Source organism: Martes martes (genome assembly GCF_963455335.1).
Source record: "Martes martes genome assembly, chromosome: 4".
Taxonomy (NCBI): domain Eukaryota; kingdom Metazoa; phylum Chordata; class Mammalia; order Carnivora; family Mustelidae; genus Martes; species Martes martes.
The window spans coordinates 136,890,389-136,903,761 of NC_137891.1; the positions used below are offsets into that span (position 1 = coordinate 136,890,389).

The window sequence follows — 13,373 nt, forward strand, 5'->3', positions numbered from 1 at the left end:
ATCTCAAGTTAAGTCCAAAATGTAATATATTCTTGATTTTGGAGTAGCTGATTTTGATGGGATGGAGGAAGTGGGGAACCTAAACGCAGTTGTTTGAATTCAGACTTTCTTCCCCCCTTCCCCTTCAATCTCTCTCTCTCACTCTCTGGAGTTGGATATTTACATCAATAATTCTTCGTGAATATTGAAATAATTTCACTTGCTAGTGATGACTTTTGGAGAAAATTACTCACAAACTAAGCTGCTAAACTGGTCCTTATTGTAGACTTTTGCTGATTCTATTTTATATATATATATATATATATATATATATATATATATATATTTGTGTGAGAGAGAAAATAAAACACTTAAGAAGGCTGAGCTATGAAAACCCAATGGAAGATAAGCATGCACATACATAGCTGAGGTCTAAACTTACAAATCATTTTCTGGAGCACTATGACCTGCTATAAAACATAATGAAAGATGACCCCCTAACAAGCTGGTTCAAATAGGAGAGAGAAACCAAGGCATTTACATACCTTCCATATGTTGTGATAAGTGGATTGACTGAAAAAAAGTGAAGCACGATTGAAAGTAACCATAAAACATGTCTAAAAATGCACTTAGACAATAGCCAGGAGGAAACAGTTACAAACACTCGTGAAAAAGAAAGTTGAAACTGTAAAGACTTTTTAAAAAAGAGTAAACTATCGACCCTACTGAGGGATTCTTCTGTGGAAACGCAATCTTAACATAAATCTTTAAAACCTGCAATGTAGTGAAAATGTAAAATTCATGAAACTATCTGTTTTGGGAATGTCATGCTCCATCTAAAGTACCATTCCGAGTTTCCATAAGCTATGTCTCCACCCTTGGCCCGTGGAATTTTGTGCCATGTAAGTATGATGGGCAGGCATCTAAGGTCTCCTGGGATCCAGGGAAGATTTTACTTGTAGTTGGAAGTTTGACTTTCAAATGCACTCTGCTTCTATTTGCTTCTCTTGGAAGGGAGTTATTCTCTAGTATGTCTCTTGCCGTTACATTTATAGATAAGTCCCCTTGAAGAAGAGAAATACACTAAAGCACAGCCAGAATTCTAAAATGCAAGAATTTTACAGAACTGTTAACAGACTTTTTTCCACCATGAGGCAACCCAGGTGACTACTCAGGGTCTTGTAAGCACAAGTTGTTACTTCAAGTTATTTTCAGAGGCTAAAACAAACATTGAGAGATGTAATTGAGTGCCTGTGTAGAGGGTATGATCTCAAGTGCAAGAAATATGACTATTTTTTGGCAGTTTATTTCTATTTAAAATCTTAATTCTGAATGGAGGTGAGGCATAGAAACTGATTCTCCATCAGTCTGAGGTACCCTCTCCTCTTAGGGTTACATTAAGTTTCTGGGAGCATCACTGGGTGCAGGGAAGGAGAATCTCCAGCCTAGCCAGACAGATCTCTAATTCCCACTTCCTCTAGCCCTCTAGCTGGGGCAAGCCCAGGGTGAAGGAGCCCTTCTCAGGGACCTACCACTTTCTAAACTCTTTTGGTTCCTCTTCCTAACTCCCTCCACCCTTCCAACTTGCCCCTCTGTCTGCCCAGTTGATCTTTACCTAGTGTTTGGTGGAGGAGGGAGTGGGATGTTGATTGAGAAAACTTGTCCTGACTAATCACCGTTCTTCCAAGTTTTTGTGTTATACCAGCATTTACACTTTTGTAATACAAAGGTCAAAGGTTTGATCCTTTGCTATCTGTGTACTGTTAGCCTTTCCTGGAAAAAAAAAGAATGCTTGGTTTTATGCACTCCAAGAACTGAGAAATGTTTTTACATTTTTAAATGGTTGTATGAAAATCAAAAGGACATTTTGTGATGAATGGAAATTATATGAAATTCAAATTTCCATTTCCAAACTTAAAATTTTACCATGCCCATTCATTTGTATATTGCCTATGGCTGCTTTCACACAACAAATGCAAAGTCAAGGCGTTAGATCAGAGAACTTATGCCCTGCAAAGTCTAAAATGTTTACTCTCTGGTCCTTGAATAAGAAGTTTTTCCACTTTCCATGCTGATAGTGCTCTTGCAAACATGGTGAATGTTTATAAAACCCACTGCATTTTCTGTAAGAAGTATAGCAAACATTTACCCCACAAAGTGATACAGTACAAGAAGGGCAAGGATTCTCTCTAGGTGCAGGGAAAGTGGCATTATGACAGAAAACAGAGTGGCTATGGTGGGCAGATGAAGCTGATCTTTTGGGAAAAGTCTAAAAAGTACAAAGAAGATTGTGCTGAGACTTGAATGTGTTGAGCACAACTGCAGATCTAAGAGAATGTTGGCTGTCAAGAGATGCAAGCATTTTGAATTGGGAGGAAGGGCCAACTTCCAGTTCTAAGTTTCACATTTTTTTTTATTATGAAGACAATAAAATCTTGAGGTTATATTTAAAAAAAAAAAAGGTTACCAATACCCTAATCAAGTTTAGTTAGAGAAAGAAGTCACCCTTAATCCACTTACTGGAATGTGCTGCGAAGACTTCTCTGCCTTACCATCACTACTGTTGGGCTCTTATTAAAGGCAAACAATAATATTTATAACTAATGTTTCACATGTCATCTGCATGAACTACACATTGTAAAAATCATTGAAGATACAAGAAACGATTATGGAACAGCCTGCCTTCCAGGGGATTATAGTTAAAGGATGGGGAAATAGAAGTGTAAGCAGGTAAATATACAGCACGGTAATGCTCTTGAGATGGGGTATACAGAAGTGAGCAAGGATTGCTGGTGAAGACTGTGAGCTTAATTTTTAACACAAGTTTGAGGTGCTGGGGAGATAATCCATGAGGATAAGCAACAAGTAGATAAATATTTTCCCCATGGTGACAGCCCTGCTGGATCACCCGAAGGACTGGCTGGTTCCCTTCAATACTTCAAAGTCTGTATATGTTAGTTAAAGGGGGATGAAAACCAACCTCAATTCAGTAATCTTGATTTTTCAGGAGGGCTTCCTTTGCTCCACCAAACTTGTTGCATGGCTCTCCTCAAGGTTAAGGCAAAGAGTAACAACAGCCAGTATTTACTGAACTTGAACTCTATTCCAGACTCGGGGCTAACTATATTATTTGATCGTCCCCACAACCATATGAGGTAGGTGACTGTCTTATTCCTACATTAGGTATTGGGATAATGAGGCACAAAGAAGATAAGGAACTTGCCCAAGGTTGCTTAACTAGAAAGTGGCAGACATGGCTTTCTTGCATGGCTGGCTGCCTGTCTCTTTGAAGTAGAGAACCTCCCTCAAGTATATGACAGAGGCACAGATGAAGTTGAAGATCAAATCTGTAGTCCTTTATATCTCCTGCTCTTCTTGCCTCTGATTTCCTGTCTCCTGACAAGGGGACAAAGACAACACTTTGCGCATGACCCAGATGAAATTGATAAAGTAGCAAATGTTACAAATCAAACTTTCATTCTGGCTCTTACTGACTAGACTTGGGTCATCTGGATAGAAATGGTAATTCACATTTTTCTGTGTGAATGGTTATATTTAGAGGAAGCATGGTAGAAGGGATAGGATATAGGTTTTGGATTGAAGCCTGTTCTTTCATTTCCCAAGTATTTTGGGGTGCCCAAAGTGACATAAGGTCTGTGAGAGGCATTTAGTTACTAAAAGTGTAAGTTTGAAAAAACTGGCTTGAGGTCTTTCCAGCTCTACATCCTCATTTCTGTAGCGGAGCTGATACTTACCTGTCCCAAAGGATCATTATGAAGAGTAGATGAAATAACAAATACTCTTTCAGCTCCTTCATTTGCCTGCTTCTGGGTTACCAAATCGTAAAAGGGCATAGTAACACCAGCAGGGGGAGCAAAGAACAAGAGTTTCAACCAGAAAACGGTTTCTGAAAACTGTTCAGAGATACTGAAAGTGTAATTACTTTCTATTTTCTAAACATTCTCACAGTCTATAATCTCCTGCTAATTATGCCAAATAAGGGAGTTCTGTATTATCAATAACATTTTATGATCATGACACTAAACAAAAGGCCCCAGGTATCCTATGAGTATAAAATCCTATTGACTCAATATCTAAGACTCAGAGGATTTCATTTGAGTTGTTCTCAAATTTACCTAAATTCCACATTTGCAAGAGGATTGACTGTGGAGTTGTGTTTTGTTTTTATCCTGTTTGTCCCAGGCTTTAAGTGCAGACTTGCTGGGCACACATATGCCATAACTATTTATTCAATGAGTCTGGCAGATCTTCTCTTGATAATTGACCAAATGATGCAGAACGTGGGATCACTTCTAAATGTAATCTAAACTGTAAAGTTCATATCACATTTCTGATTTAAATGAACAGGGGTAAATAAAGTTGATGTTAGGGATTTATTTTTAGAGAACAATCCTTAAAGTATGTCATGCAATCAGTATAGTTTTACCCTCACCTTCTCGACACTTGAAACACATTGCTCTGCAGCAAAGCTGATGGTTAGCATGACTCCAAAGATTAGTGTTAAATACATACCATTTTATTTAACTCCCTGAAGACAGATAAAGTCAAATATGGTACATAACTCTTAATTAAACAGAGCCAGAAATTCCAGACCTTAATTAGTTTGACTAAATGGCAGTTCATTTTACTTAAAAATAATAAAATGGCATTTCCTTTAAAATACACCAAAATTGGAACTTTTTCCTCAGTCAGACTGGTGTTCTTCCATGGTTCAAATTAGTTTTTATTATAATGTTCACAGGTGCTGTCATGTGACATGACTTCATTAATGAACCTTATACCTATGCTTCTCCTAAGTCAATCGGTAACTTACCATTGGTATTTAAGGATAATTTGTCTAGACATTCACTTTTTGCTTTAATTTCATATAAGACTGAGGCCTATATTAGTTTTTAAAAATTTATTTAGAGATATAATTTATTTATTTGACAGAGAGAGAGACAGCAAGAGAGGGAACACATGCAGAGGGAGTGGGAGAGGGAGAAGCAGGTTTCCTGCTAAGCAGGGAGCCCAATGCAGGGCTCATCCCAGCACCCTGAGATCATGACCTGAGCCAAAGGCAGATGTTTAATGGCTGAGCCACCCAGGCGCCCCTGAGGCCTATATTAGTAACAAATCTTACATTTTGACTTGCATTTTTAATGTAAAAAGAGACTCTCATAAATCGGAAGTCCTTTTTTTTGAAGTTATTACCAGAGATGCCTTTAAATTTCAGCATAGAATGCTTACATCTTATATATCATCACTGATGTAAATTTCACTCTAGGAGGCACGGAATTAAAAGGAGTCAAATAGATCTCTCTTAGTTGGATACTTGTCCATTTAACAACTTAAAAAAGGTTAAGAGGACATTTTCAGGAAACATGTATCCATTCGGAAACATATGGTAATGATTATTAAAATTAGAGTGGTTTTAGGGCCCCTGGATGGTTCAATCATTTGAGGCTTGGCTCTTGATTTTGGCTCAGGTCATGATTTCGGCTCAGGTCATGATTTCAGAGTCGTGGGATCTAGCCCTGAGTCAGGCTCACACTCAGTGCAGAGTTGCCTTGATATTCTCTCTCCCTCTGCCCCTCCCACATTTCTCTCTCTCTCTCAAATAAATAAGTAAATAAATAAAATCTAGTTTTGTTTGTTTAAAACAAACAAACAAAACTAGAGTGGTTTAAGGAGTGCCTGGCTGGCTCTTGGTAGAGCATGCAACTCTTGATCTTGGGGCCATGGTTTGAGCCCCATGTTGGACATAGAGATTACATAAAAAACCCAACAAGCTAGAGTGGTCTGAGTATCAGATAAAGAGATGAAAACATGTGAAATAGATCATCATAAGTCCAGGTTGGCTTTTCTTTTATTCACTTATGTGCTAAAGAACAGTGAAAATAAGCTTACCTTCCAAGTTTGGTTTGTTGTAGTCCTGTATCTCATTTCACAGAAAACCTTTTCAAATGTTGTTTGACTATGCCAGTGAATTATGGTCTTGGGCACTGCAGTATTTATATCCTCAGCCCTGGAAATGATGGGTGCAGAAGGTATCACTAGAAAAATAAATGAATAAACAAATGAATAAATAAAAACTCAGCAGATTAAAACTTGCTTTGGAAGAAATCAATATTTTTTCATTAATAAATAGACATGTTAAAACTCAAAATACTAAAAAACAATTTCATAATCTAACAATTTTTTCTTGTTTTCTAAGCTATTGTGTAGGCAAAAACTGCTGCTGCTAAGTGAAATTCTATTCAACCTTTTTCTATTTCTTTTAAGTGGGACTCTTAGAGTCCACCTTTCCCCCACCCCCTATTCCCTTATAATCCTAAATGATGAAATTCCAAAGTCTGGCCTTATTAACAAAAGAGAGTGAAAAAGAGATAAAGGAGATATCTCTCTCTTCCTACATCTGTTTAGGGGGAAAAATGATGATTTGCATTCTAAACTTAGTTCAGAGAATCTGATTTGATAAGATATTAAATTGAGACCTTTCACAATATTATTTTTATTCTCTTGTGTCATAGGGAAACATATGGAAACATGAATAATTAAATCTATTGGTAATTTATTTTGTTATCTATTAAAATAAATCTGTACTTGAAAGTATGATTTGAACAAAGCAAGTCTCATAAGACTCTAAGGCTTTATAAATTATTGCCATGCTCTGTGATAATAATTTTCAAAAGGAAACTGAAATTCTGTTGGGATATGTTACTATAGTTTTGTTGTACCCTATAGGAGTAATGGTGTAACTGGAATTTCTGTATTTCTAAACCATATTAATTCTTGTACATTTGTTCTGTCTGAACAGAATTAAATCATTGGCACGTCCCATCTCTCCTATGTGTACCACAGAACAATGAAAAACATGACTTTGTTAGACTTATTATTTAACAAAGAACTGAAGAGCCTATATGTGTGTTTTTAAGGACCATTATTATAGCTTAATATTCTCTATAGATTAGTTTCCTCTTCATTTATTCTAGGTGTATAAAGGATTCTTTGGGAATATGATTGTTTTATTATTAATGATTTATTATCTAAAACTATATGCCCAGGTATATGATTTATAGAGAAATACAAAAATTAAAGAGTTGCTGTTTAGTAGCACCGTCCTATAATACTATAATAAAATCCTTGAGCTAAAGCTAACATAGGAAGGAGGTAATGACAAAAATCAGTCTAATTAAAGAGATTACTGTACTGAACTTTTATCATCCGAATGCCACTGTTGATTTCCTTTTACTAGTGTAGGCTTCTTGTAATGAGGATCAGTATTTGCAGATTTCTGTAGTCAGAGAAGTTGTTTCCCAGGGTTCTGAGACCAATTGGGACCATTTAAGCACCCTCAGGCTAAATTACCCACCCACTCTTCCCTCTCTTTTCTGAGTCTGGCCTTATTGGTAGAGTAGCACAAGCATTCCTGAGACCCTTCTGCAGAAAGAAATATTCCGGGGAGGAAGCAAAGTCTGTTTGGTCCTATGAGAAATGAGGTGGAACAGTAAGTCAGGTTTAAAATAGAGTCAGCACAGGGCGGGTCGATGCAACAGAGACCTAAGTTTTTAGGTTTGCATGACCTCATATGTTTTCAAATAAACATGCTATATAATAAATACTTGACTATGTTAAATGACTCAAATGTTGAACGTTTGCTCCCATTGCTTAGGTTTCATACATTCCCATCGTATCTTAGGTTTTTAAAAAACTGTCAAATCTATCGTAGATACCATGTGTTTAGTCTTCACTTGTATTGAAATGAAGAACTGGATTTTTAGTCTTTTGGTATCTTCTGCTCCATAAATATGAGCTTAACCGAAATCATCCCTAATGATAAAAACAGAAATAATTGGTACTAGGATGTCCAAATAGATGTCCAAATGTCCACATATATTTACCTATGTGAGAATTAACGTTCAAAATGGCAACTGGAAGACACTGCACTTTCTGCACTGGCATTTATTTCTCCACAGAAGCTGAGGCACCCCTCTCACAGTCCCTTTGGCACAGTGTTACTGCACTAGTAGCTCAGGCCTGCCTTTCAGCCCAGCCACCCAACTTAATTAAAGCCCAGTCCTGTAGCTGTTATGTGGAAATTGTTCTCAGGAGAATCCTCTGCCCCCAGTTCCATAGAACAGTTCATTTATCTAACTTGTAATGTCTCCTTCTTAAAAGTGTGACAAATGAGTATAGCTCATCCATTAATTATCTGGTGGCTTTGTTGGGTGGAGTGTCCTACACAGTCAACCTATGATTTTCTACCTGAGTTTCTAAGGGTTTGTTTTGAGATTTAGAGGAAAAAAAAAAGGAGGTGGAATAACAACTCCAAACAAGAGGCTCTCTGGTCCACAATGTGAGAAGTCAGATTTGAAAGTGGTAGCCACATGAGATTTTCCCTTTCTGGGAGAAAGGGTGGTGATTAACCTTCTTCACAAGACAGCAATTCTGCAATGAAATCTGGCTCTCCTCCTTACTTGCCGTGGGATCTTGAGCAAATTGTTTATCTCTTTCTTTATCCGTAAAATGGGTACTCTAGTACCATGTATGATTGTTTCCAGAATTAAGTGTGATTTACATCTTAATTGTCTGGAACACTGTAGGCGTTTAATAAATGGATGTGATGATAGTAAGATCATAAGATCACAATGATAATAATAGCAGTAATACTACTAATAAATAATTTAGTTCTAAAAGATGATATTGCCAAAGTGATACAGGACATGGTAGCCTCTAAACATCCTTAATCCACTGAAGGGACCCTGTTTTAAGAAAAGGGCATTTTATGGCATCCTACCTCAAACTGTAAATCTACAAAAACAGGTGCACCATGGTCAAGAGAATTATACATGGTGGACTACATCATCATAGTAAGCAGTGTTTGTTTTCAAATCCAATATTCAGAGCATAGGGACAGACTTTTCAACCAAACCTGTTAGCTGGAATAGTTGAGTTTAGTTGAAGCGGAAGTTGAGAAGTTGAAATATTAGTTCCAGTGGAAGACCCCAGTGGTCCCCAAAGGATACCCATGTTGTACTGCAAATGGTGTCACATTCCTTGGATCACTGAGCAGCAGGGAAGTTGTCAGACACATACCATGCTTTTAAATAAAGACTGAGGATAGAAGATGAGGATATTGGAATTGGAGCTTCCTTGCTCCACAGTCTCAAAATTTATAATGCCACCTACCCTTGATTCCCTTAAATAGAAATTACAGTCTCTTCTACAAAATAGGGTTGTTTGGGGGGTTAAATGAGGTAATTTATGTAAAAGCAGTTAACACTTAAGAAAGTGCTCCATAAATATGAGCTTAACTGAAATCATCCTTAATGATAAAAACAGAAATAATTGGTACTAGGATGTCCAAATAGAGGGTGATTCACTTGGTGCTCTTTGGCTGAACTTTGGCTTTAGGACTGGGATGTAGCTCTAAAAAAATCAGGGGCAATTACCTTTTGGAATTTATCTTAAGGAAAAAACAAAACAAAACAAAACAGGGATGCCTAGGTGGCTCAGTTGGTTGAGCACTTGCCTTTGGCTAAGCTCATGATTTCAGCATCCTGGCATGGACCTGAGTTGGGCTCCCTGCTTAGTGGGGAGTCTGTTTCTCCCCGTCTTTCTCCCCTTCCTGCCCATGCTTGCACACACTCTATCTCTGACTCTTTTAAAAATAAATAAATAAATAAAATCTTTAAAAAAAAAGGGAAAAAGAAGCAACTTTATGAATTTTTATTTATTTATTTTATTTATTTTATTTATTTATAAAAATTTTTATGAAAAAATTTATCCAAAAGGTTGTTCATGGTACTATAGTTTATAATGGCAAAAATTTGAAAACAGCCTACATTTCCAACAATAAGAGACTGATTAAAGACATTCATTAAAAATAATATTGTAGATTCAAAAAATAGAAGTATTTATATTATAACTTTTAGAAGGGAAGTTCTAAAATATCTGAAGAACCTGGCAAAAACAGAGATGTCCACATAATTCACCATTTTTTATGTTTTTTGAAAAACTTAAAAAAAAACCCCACAACTTCCAAAATAGTATATACAATAGAATTCTTTAGTATGCCGTACTTCTCACCATGTAAGACTCGTCACAGTTTATTATAATCCTTGTTTCTTTCCATCTTCCCTGGTAGATTGCAAGATATTTAGGGCAGTAGATATCTTGCTTATCTTATTATGCCTAGCCCGTAGAACAATGCTTGAACATAAGAAGTTCTCAATAAATATGTGTAAAACCACATGCATCCATGTAGAAATAAGACTGGAAGGATATGCAACAAAATGGTAGCCATACTTATCTTTGAGTTGTCTTGGACTGGGCAATTATGGGTAGTTCTTGTTTTCTGTATCATGACCTGCAGGACCTTTGGGGGAACTCCAATGAAGCTAGTCCAATGAAGCTAGTCCAATGAAGCTAGACTTCATTTGACTAGGTCAGCACAAATGAGTTGTTTAGTTGTAAAGACACATTAATTTCTCATTCTTACCTATATCATCCAGATTAATTTGCAGTTGTTTTGACTTCTCCGTGCCCAATGCATTTGCAGCTTGGACCCAAACCAAATATTTCTTGCCACCTTGCAATGAATCAGTAGAGATGTTAATACAACTTGAAGAAAGATATTGTTGCTCTTCTTCTGTCTCTAAACTTTAAAAAAAAAAAGGTTATGATGACCAGTTATGTTTGGTTTGAATGAGTTATTCCTCAATTTTTTGATACTACTTTTTTAGCCTGCTTTCAGAATTCAAAATTTATTTCATTTTGAAAATTTTTAAAAATAAATTCAAGACTCTTCAGGGCCACACTATGACTTTCATGAGTCTTAAGTCCTTTTGCCTTTATGGATTGATTCTTTCATCCAGAAAAAAATAATACATATGTGTGTGGGTATGTGTATACTTATATAGATACATATATATGTTCATATAGATTATGTTCTATGACTATTGATATAAAAGTAGATATATCAATATTACATCTTAAAACATTTTCTTTGACCTAATGTTTTTTTTATTCTGATTTTATTTCATTTATATATTTTTTAAAGATTTTATTTATTTATTTGACATGGGGAGGGGAGGGAGTGAGAGCAAGCACAAGTAGAGGGAGAAGCAGGTTCCCGCTGAGCAAGGAGCCCAATGTGGAACTCTATCCCAGGATCCTGGGATCATGACCCGACCTGAAGGCAGCCGCTTAGTGCACTGAGCACATAGATACCCCTTTTCTTCTGATTTTAAATGAAATTAAGGATTTTCATGGACTCCTAAAGATATCATTGGCCTTGGGCATTATGCCTACAGGATAAGTTGACTCTAGACTGAGCTTGAAATAAATGAGTACCCTCTGGGAAGGAGCATTGCATAGGAGCTCAGTACATGGGCTTTGAGTCAGACATTTCTACCAGGAACAGAGTGAGGGGTAAGAATGGCTTGAAGGATCAGGATAGGGTGAAAGATCTGGATGGGGTAGAGAAAGACCAAACTTCTAGGGGAAAACAAAAACAAAAACAACAAAAAAAAACAATAACAAAAAACCCCCAGCGTGTTGTAAAACAAATAACTGAAGTGGCATGCCATTTTCAAGAAAGTTCAGCATGTTAATTCTCTGGAGCATGAATGTGCAAGAAATAACTTGAAGTAGACAAGATCAGAAAGACTTCCTGTGGACTTTGAAACGAACACTGGATGGATCTGGTGGCTGGTTGGGTAAGGGGAAAAGGAAGTCATTTGCTGCCAAAGAAGATGGAGAAGATAGAGGGGAGAAGCACAGTTTGGAGTGAGAAATAGAGCTACTAAATCATCACTTCAAATTATATTTATCTAAGCTTTTATAATGGAATGAGTGAGGCTCTCTAATCAGCCAGTTTAACTTAGTGAATTTTCAAATGTTATTTGTTAAGGCTAAAATTTTAAATTTTATTAATTTCCATTGGCTTTTGTTAGCAAGTTCGAGCCTCTCTGTTATATCTGTTAAAAAATTTCTGGGGCACCTGCCTGGCTCAGTCAGTAGAACATGCGTCTTTTGATCTGGGGGTCCTGAGTTGGAGCCCCATATTGGGTGGAGAGATTACTTAATCATTCAGTCTTAAAAATTTCTACTCCACAATATTTTTAGGGGGTAGGGGCTGGAGGTAGTGGTGAGGGGAGTATTGGGAAATGTTTCTTCCTTTTTCTTCTGGTTTCTGTGGGGAGAAACTGTCCTCAAAACTCCTCTGTTCTGTTTTGTCCCTCCTTCCCTCATCCCTCTTGAAGATAGGCCTGATTCTACTAATGAAGAACTGGATTGCATACCTCACAGTCCCTTTCTCTCTCCCATTTTCCCTTGGGAGTCAGAAGACCACAGAAATGATCTTTTCTGGTCTTCTCTAATAAGCTATAAGATTTAGAGAAGTTGGTCCCCAAGTGGGGTTGTGTAGCTGTTTAACACTGGCTGTGATTGAGGGCAACGGCAGTAACTCTGTTTATTCTGGGAAGATCAGTATTAGAAGGTTTACTGTTGCCACATACCAAAGCCATGCTCTCCATTAACAAGCTTCATCAGTAATAAATATTATAAAGTATTTTAAATGTTTCATTATTTAAATATATATTTTAAAATATTTAAACATAACTATTTTTATATTTCTGTTTTCACCTACTGGCTTTTTTATTTTTCTCAGTTGGTTTAGAATTCATGAGGAAAATCTTCAGAGATAAATGTTGAGCCACCTCAGACTCTTACACACCATTATCTGTACTCAGATCCATTCATAACATGAAAGTGGTTTTCACTAGACTTCACTAAGTTTGCATTTCTTGAACCCTTTGAACTACGAACTCTTCTGATTTCCTTTTCTTAAGTGTCTCAATCAGATTTTCTACATCCCTGGTAACTACATCCAAATTACCATTTCCACTTGTTCTTTAAGCTTTTTGTTGGGACTTCCGCCTTCACTTTTCCCATGAAAATACTCTTCTAAAATGGTGTCCTTTCCAAGGTGAAGTCCTCTGAATCCTCTTTGTAGCAGTCATCCCTCTTGATAACTTACAAGTCTTACTTCCTTTGGCTACCTAGACCCTGCCTTCTGAGTGAAAAGAGCCTATATCTTTTTCTCACATATGCTTAGTGACGTCTTTCCTTCTTCAGCCCTCCACTTGGGTTGCCCTCTCTACTCCTCTAACCCCACCACAGTGAGGGTCAGGTTGTTGGTGCTTACTGTTCTTTCAGCTTACTCACCTTCCTGGTCCAGTCACAACAATGGAAAAACATTCCACACATACAAATACTGAATATCTGCACTCTCACTGGGAGCTGCATTTGTATATCTGCCTGAGAACAGAACTATAGCATATTTATAACTGAATTGTATATTCTTCTTCTTGCCCATTTCTCCATTA

General features: G+C 37.0%; 1 protein-coding gene across 1 annotated transcript in view; it reads right to left on the bottom strand.

The window, feature by feature from the left end:
* Positions 1-13,373, bottom strand: part of IL23R (interleukin 23 receptor) — a gene marked incomplete at both ends in the record, with an annotated part of 55,864 nt that overhangs the window by 22,797 nt on the left and 19,694 nt on the right. The window contains 2 exons of the mRNA XM_080799934.1: positions 5,890-6,035; positions 10,484-10,644. Of these exons, the coding sequence (XP_080656060.1) occupies positions 5,890-6,035; positions 10,484-10,644 (307 nt within the window). The remainder of the gene's footprint in view (positions 1-5,889; positions 6,036-10,483; positions 10,645-13,373) is intronic.